The following is a 7815-nucleotide window of genomic DNA, read 5'->3' on the forward strand; positions in this document are numbered from 1 at the left end:
AATGAGATTGTATAACCCACTGTTTGCTGTCTACCCGTTGCATTAAAGAAGAACTGGTTGGCTGTGTCCTCTCATTTTCAGTGGGTCCAATGCTTTGACTATCTACTCTACTACAGCTACATAGGCTTTGTTATTTGCAACACTGGCACCAAATTTGTTTTTACCCCCTATGAGCATCCATTGTTATACATCATTTTTCTCTTGTAGTATAAAATTGGTGTTCTACCAACTATTTTCACAGCGGCACCTTGATGCGTCCAGCTCAATCAATATAATCTTTTATACGGCCTTGCCGCGTATAAATCAGATAACATTTGTTAGAATGGGCGGTAGTGTGTCATGTGAATGCAACAAGAATATGTAAATGCCAATGCTAATTTAATGTGAATACAAGAAAACTCTATACAGACATCAGTCACTGACTAAAAAAATTTGGTAGTCTTTGAGAGCTTCGTCTTTAGAAAATTCGGCTGTATTCCTTGTTATCCCTACATAAATCCTGAACATTTCTCTGTTTCTGAAATGGGTCTACAGTTCAATTTGGCTATTTCTACAGTTCAGTTCCTTTTTGGTTTTCTGAAATGGACTCTACAGTTCAATTAGGTAAACAACAGAAGTGATCCAAGTAAGTTTGACCACAATTCTCACCTACAAATTATTATTTTACTTTTTTATTATTTTCATATCTGTGAGAAATATAAAGGAAAACCATTTTTTCAACCCACCTGCCTTCCAAACCTTGTCTAATGACTTTGTCTCAAAGTCCCTCCCTTTTCTTCTTCATCTTCACCACCATCATCATCAAAACATCAACACTTTCTCTCCAAAATCCCTGCAAAATCATGTCCAACCACCACTAAGCCATAGTCTCAATCTCAATTTTCCATAATGGGCAACTGTTATGCTTGTCTGACTTATGAAGATCAAAAAGAATTAAGAACGGAGAAAAAGGAAGAAGAAAAAAGAAGAAGAAGAAATAGACAGAGAAAACCAAACCCATACTCAGAAGACCCAATACGTACACCAGCACCAATCAGAGTCTTAAAGGATATTACTCCACTTACATCCCACAGAACCAAAATCAGTGATAAGTATGTATTAGGACGTGAACTTGGTAGAGGTGAATTTGGGGTAACATATTTATGTACAGATAGAGAAACAAAAGAAGCATTAGCATGTAAATCAATATCAAAGAAGAAACTAAGAACAGCTATTGATGTTGAAGATGTTAGAAGAGAAGTATCAATTATGTCAAGTTTACCTGATCATATAAATATTGTGAGATTAAAAGCAACTTATGAAGATAATGAAGCTGTTCATTTAGTTATGGAATTATGTGAAGGTGGTGAATTATTTGATAGAATTGTTGCCAGAGGTCATTATAGTGAAAGAGCAGCAGCTAATGTTGCTAGAACTGTTGCTGAAGTTGTCAAAATGTGTCATGAACATGGTGTTATGCATAGAGATTTGAAACCTGAGAATTTCTTGTTTGCTAATAAGAGAGAAAATGCTGCTCTGAAAGCTATCGATTTTGGTCTGTCAGTCTTCTTTAGACCTGGTAAGTGATCTTTTACTGAAATTTAGTGAAAACTGAATAATGGGTTGTGATTTGATTTTGATTTTCTTGTTTTGAATCAGGTGAAAGATTTTCAGAGATTGTGGGAAGTCCTTATTATATGGCACCAGAGGTGCTGAGGAGGAATTATGGACCTGAAGTTGATATATGGAGTGCTGGAGTCATTCTGTATATCTTGTTATGTGGGGTTCCTCCATTTTGGGCTGGTATGTTCTTAAAATGGTTTTGATTTTCATAAATTCCGGTTGAATTTAGGATCTTTTGGAGAGGGTTTGTGTAGTTCCTTGGATTTTCTTTCTGGGAATACTGCAAATTTGGTTCTAAGAATGGAAGTCTTTTTTGCTGAATTGTATTGTGAATTTTTGTGTGCTTGCAGAGACTGAACAAGGAGTTGCCCATGCAATTCTGAGGGGAGTTATAGATTTCAAAAGGGATCCGTGGCCTAAAGTATCTGATAGTGCTAAGAGTTTAGTTAAACAGATGCTAGAACCTGATCTGAAAAAGCGTCTGACTGCTCAACAAGTGCTAGGTGAGTTAGTTGCGTTTGAACTGTTACTCTATCTCTATTGATTCATCTGTTTAGTTTGCAAGACGAGCGTGTCTTTCTGCATTGCGGGTTGTCTTGAACTGCTAAAGATGATAGTTTTTTTTTGTCATTTCAATTTTACTATAGTCCGGGGTTATATAAGGAGTTTCAGTTCACTTGAAACATCCAGATTTGTGTTGGTTAGAAGCTAGGACTACAATTTGATGTAGAAATTTGAAGGCCAGCACTAGTAAATGCTCTTCACTGGTTTAGGTGATTTGTATTATTACTTCTGTATCTAGTCTCATTTGGTTGATTATCAAAGTACTAAGCGTTGGTTTCTATTCTTTTGTAGAACATTCATGGTTACAGAATGCAAAGAAAGCTTCAAATGTGCCATTAGGAGATATTGTGAGAACAAGGCTCAGACAGTTCTCCATGATGAATAGATTAAAAAAGAAGGCCATGAGGGTTAGTGTCTAACATCTGTAATTGGTTTCCACAATTCTAGATCGGGCTTGGTAACAATTTTTCTCATATGCATGTATGTTGATTCTTCAAAATATATTTCAGGTAATTGCCGAGCACTTATCAATTGAAGAAGTCGAAGTCATTAGAGATATGTTTAAATTGATGGACACTGATAACAGTGGGAAAATAACATATGAAGAATTGAAAGCTGGTCTACAGAAGGTTGGTTCTCAATTGGCAGAGCCAGAAATGAAGATGCTTATGGAAGTGGTATGGTCCTCAGCATATTCAATCACGCATGCTTCTACCATTCAGAATATGTGCAAACCCCTTGTTGTAACTCTTAAGTTGGTCTTTCTTTTGTTATTAATGAGGATTTTCTGATTGCTATTTCTACTTCACAGGCTGATGTTGATGGGAATGGCACATTAGACTATGGAGAGTTTGTTACAGTGACTATTCACTTGCAAAAGATGGAAAATGATGAACACTTCCGCCGAGCATTTATGTTCTTTGACAAAGACGGAAGTGGCTTTATCGAAATGGATGAATTACGTGAAGCCTTGACCGATGAGTCCGGAAAAACTGATGACGAAGTATTGAATGACATCCTACGCGAAGTTGACACTGACAAGGTATAATTTGAACACGAAATAAGTCCCCTTGTTCTTATTTCAATTATTTTTTTGTTCGCATGTTTTTGCCTTTTCTTGTACACAATCAATTCATAGTAACTGAAGATGTTTGAAAATACTCCTTGTGCAGGATGGTCGAATAAGCTATGAGGAATTTGTTGCAATGATGAAGACTGGAACAGACTGGAGAAAGGCATCCCGACATTACTCGAGAGAGAGATTCAAGAGCTTAAGCCTAAATCTGATGAAAGATGGTTCAATTAAGATGGATGACGAGGTTGTCACCAATGGGCTAACTGCTGTAGTGGCGTGATTGGCAGAGTACTCATGGTTCTTATTTTTATTTTATTTGGTGATGCCAAAGAAAGAACCAATGCTGCTGAAGAGCCAAAGAGAAACTGTGCGCTAAGTTACCAAATAGGATGTGGGTAGAAAAGTCCGTACGTGATTTTTTTCGCAGCTCTGTGAATGGTTCTCCTTTTTGAGTTGCTTTTGAATGGATAGTGTATAAAATTCGCAATGGTAAGACCGAGCACGTGTAGTCCTTGTTATGGACAAAGTAAAAGGTTGGACTTGGCTGGCTGTTTTTCATTTGCATCACATTTTACTTGTAAATCTGTCTGCTTTCTGATTAATGTGTTTGATTGGGTTGTAGTATTGTGTATTTCTATTTATTCTTCTTCTTTACCAAAGTTTTGTTCCCTTTTATAGAAGTTCTATTTGATCTTTGTAGTAGTTTCGAGTTTGAATCAGCTTAAGCTTCTTCTGCTCGATGGCAACAAAAATTAGATAGTTTCCTGCTCAATGTTAGGTTTTCTTTCCTTTCGACTTAAGCACATCTCCTCCTTTCTCTTGATGCCTATGTTCCCTGAAAACATAAAAGACATAAAGTTCCTGAATGTTTTCATCCTATAATAATTAGCAAAATAAAAATCAGACAGTTAAGTTGCGAATTTTGCTATTATGCTTTAACAAAAGACAAATACACTACGAATTTGAAATAAGATATCAACTTTGTGTTGCATTACAACAGAGGAGTTCAAAATTCAGATACCAACTAAACTATCCAAAAAGATGCATTTGCATACAAGGATATATGCGAAGCATAAAAATATAAACAACTAAAAGTCTGGTCCTCTTGCTCTTAAATTAAGAATCAAACAAATCTCAAAAGGTTGCTGATGCACATCTAATGACAAGATGGCAGATAAAGATCACGTTCACTGCAATAAGGATGGTTGCAAAAACCATGGTGATGCTCCCAGACTTCCAATCTCCATCTCACGACATCCAGTAGATGGCATCATCATCATCTGAGTGTCCATTGGACCAGTATAAGTAAAGTTTGACTCGTTGCTAATACCACCACTGCAGAAATTTTCAAAATTGAAACTGCTCATTGGTTGAGTCATTGGAGCCATCATATCAGCGGCATTATTGAAGAACATCGGTGGATAATCAGATAGGATAACTTCCATGGGTCTGGTATAAGAAAGTGGCTCCAATGTCGCAGTATCGTTTTTCCAAGTTGTAGTAGTAGTGGGTTCATGATCAGAAGCTCTCTCTGGATTATAGCAAGGGTATTCTTTCTGTGAGGCTTCATTGGACATCCCTGCTCCTCCTCCATCCATGGACTGAATTTTCTCACTTAAAATTTCAATTTTGGATCCCAATTTGCTACGCAACTGTTCAAGCTGATTGATACTAAATCCATTCACCTGTCTTGACATAGGCATTTCATCATACTCACGAATCTTCTCTTTTTTCTTGTCATCCAAGATTAGTTTATCACGTTTTTCTTTAGGAATTTGGAGATACCGTTTGGTGATTCTTTGAACTTCATTCATGTTTCCAGGACATATCTCAGGTTTACCTTGATCTGGATCATAAATAATCATACAGGCATCAACACCACATAAGAGAATTCATAAATACTCTTCTTCAATGTTTTCAATCTTTCGCTATAAGTTTTCTTCCGATTTTTCTTGTTTGCAATATATTCCATCTTTAATTTAGCACGACCCATCTCTGATCTGACTTGCTCTTCTGTTAATGTTAATTTTAAGGTTCTGTTTTAAAGATGGTATGGTTTCTTGGTTAAGGAAAGGTAAAAAATTCAAAGATGGTATGGTTTCTTGGTTAAGGAAAGGTTTCAGGGCTCAACTAGTTACCTGGGTTGCGCCGCTACCAGATAGATAAGCAAGTCAGAACCCGACCAGATACGTTCCAACACCACTATGAAGCGGTGAAACTCGAAGATAAAAAAGAAATTGTTTAGTCTGATTAATATAAGGAGGTTGAGAGGAGAACTTTAAATTTTGTAAGCTATGTGGGACTAAATGCTAGTGAGATAGGGGTGTACAAAGAGGCTCTGTGTGGTAAATAGATGGTGCAGGTTAGGAAAGTTTGTATATTTAATGTGCAGGTGGTGTGTTTGCTCGTCCTAAGATTGTTAATGAAACGTTTTTCGGGATCATACTCAAGAGTTAGGTTTTCTTTTCTTTCGCCTTGAGATATCTCCACTTAATCTTCCCTCTGAATGAGTTCTAATGTCAGAATAGCCTTCAAAGAGATGTGATTTGATTTTTTTCCTTTTTTGTCTAACATGTGATAGGCAGCTACAATTACAGATTCATTTGAAAATTATTTCATCCTGTTATAGTTCCACAAGGGAATTTGTGAGAACCATGAGTAATGCGGTGGTTCTCAAGCTTCCTCCTGTAGAGAGATTTGGGGATCTTTTTTTGTTTTACCCGATCAATATATAAAATTTTATTACTCAAGGAATTCCATACTTGTAAGAATTCAAAAAAAAAAAATACAAAAATAATTGAAAAACAAAAGAAATCCCAAGGCCAGTACTAGCCCAGACTAATATCAGAATTTATAATAGTTTTTCTCTGGATTCTCCAGTTCGTTCACCTATGAAGTCTGGTTTATATTGAAACTGATGACTAACTCCTCTCCCCAACCCTGCTCTTTTTTTAGCCAATTTATCAGCTGTAAAATTTATTTCCCTGTAACAATGACTGAAACTAATTTTTATTAAGCTACTTTTCACCTTTCTCCATCTAGTCTGAATGAACCAAGGTAAGCTTCCAGTCATGAAAACACTTATTGCAGCTAAAGAATCTGAGTTTACTAGCAAATCCACCACCTTTTTTTTAATGGTCTATTCAGTAGCACACATTACTGTCATTATCTCCGCGATGAAATTGGTAGCTATTCCCAATCCTCTAGCTTCAACAAATAAGAATTCACATCCACTATCTCTACACACAAAACCAAATCCAGCATTACCTGGATTCCCTCTTGATGCACCATCACAACATATTAGTATCTGGTTCAAAGCAGGAATATAAAACTTTACCTCCAGAATTTCTGCATTCACACTGGCCCGCTCTTCAATATAAAACTTTTGAGTCCCTAAAATTATCATAACTACACTCCCACATTACAACCTTCATTCTTATTGCACATTCTTTAGTAAATTGCAGAATTCTTTTTTTAAACCTGTCAATATCTGGCTTATCCTTTGTTAGAGCATTGCTCGGTCGAACTCGCAAGCGTTGCTATCTCAAGCTTGTTTGTCAAATTTAGTTGTCAAAATTATATGTCTTGATTTCTAGTCTACTTATAGCTAAAGTCTCGGACTAGGATAGTTAAGTGTAGTTGAGCTCCAGACTCCACCGCGATCATCATATGAAGACGAAAAACTACTCAAGGAACGAGTGGAACTTCATCGACTAAAAGGTACGTGGAGACTTGAACTTATCTATCACTCAAAAGTCTATCTACTCTCTCTCCTACTCTTGAGAGAAAAGTCGTATAAGTATATAGATTTCAGTTATACACATTTGCTATTTCGAGCCGAGTTTAACTCGCCTATCTATTTCTCGAAATATATGTTGGTAAGCTTTCACTTTTGCCAAGTTCATATTTACTCGTGACGAAAGTCATTTTGACATTTCAATATCTTGAAAATCGCTTTGATGAAAAATAGTTTGTGAATAACAATTATATGACATCCTCTAAGAATGTTTCAATGATTGAAGTGTAGAGTTGAGATTATGTAACAATCTTTGGATATAAGCATACTAGGTATCATGTCGTCCTGCGGCCGGCGCTCAACCTCTTGTCGATTTTTGAAAAACTGTTATAACCTCTTATCGATTTTCCATGTTCCGTCGAGGTTTAACTTTTTTAGATTTTTGTTTATTGTTTGGTCGGTCGATCAGTATATTCCCATAGAATTTTAGTCTGTCTATAATAGTCGGGAGCGTATTTAGTCAGTCGGGTCATAACAAAACGTGGCCTAATATTTATTTGGTCGTGTCATATTATACTGTGTTAGTTAGTCGGGCCACTGTAGCGTGTTTAATTAGTTAGATCATAGTATCCAGAGGGGCTGGGTCATACGGCCCCGGCGGTCGAAAAAATTTAAAGGCAGATGTTGTGGCCATATTTATATTAGTGTGTTAGTTGGTCCTGTCTATAATAGTCGGGAGAATATTTAGTTAGTCGGGTCATTGTAGCGTGTTTAATTAGTTGGATCATAGTAGCCGGAGGGGCCAGGTCCTACGGCCCCGACGGTCGATAAAATTTAA

At 36.7% G+C, this 7815-nt stretch overlaps 2 protein-coding genes across 2 annotated transcripts; one reads left to right on the forward strand and one right to left on the reverse strand.

The window, feature by feature from the left end:
* Nucleotides 1-702: 702 nt before the first annotated feature.
* LOC113276046 (calcium-dependent protein kinase 30-like) lies at nucleotides 703-3936 on the forward strand. Its single transcript, XM_026525635.1, has 7 exons — nucleotides 703-1558; nucleotides 1639-1782; nucleotides 1953-2105; nucleotides 2458-2573; nucleotides 2676-2843; nucleotides 2978-3208; nucleotides 3339-3936. Exons 1-7 carry the CDS (start codon nucleotides 889-891, stop codon nucleotides 3519-3521), a joined length of 1665 nt encoding a protein of 554 aa, XP_026381420.1. The 5' UTR covers nucleotides 703-888; the 3' UTR covers nucleotides 3522-3936.
* A 305-nt stretch (nucleotides 3937-4241) lies between these two features.
* On the reverse strand, nucleotides 4242-5444 carry LOC113274038. Its single transcript, XM_026523577.1, has 2 exons — nucleotides 5380-5444; nucleotides 4242-5087 (listed from the first exon to the last, which is right to left on the reverse strand). The coding sequence occupies exon 2, from the start codon at nucleotides 5053-5055 to the stop codon at nucleotides 4429-4431; it is 627 nt and encodes a 208-aa protein (XP_026379362.1). The 5' UTR covers nucleotides 5056-5087; nucleotides 5380-5444; the 3' UTR covers nucleotides 4242-4428.
* Nucleotides 5445-7815: the final 2371 nt, after the last annotated feature.

This window comes from Papaver somniferum, chromosome 4 (assembly GCF_003573695.1).
Source record: "Papaver somniferum cultivar HN1 chromosome 4, ASM357369v1, whole genome shotgun sequence".
NCBI classification, from domain to species: domain Eukaryota; kingdom Viridiplantae; phylum Streptophyta; class Magnoliopsida; order Ranunculales; family Papaveraceae; genus Papaver; species Papaver somniferum.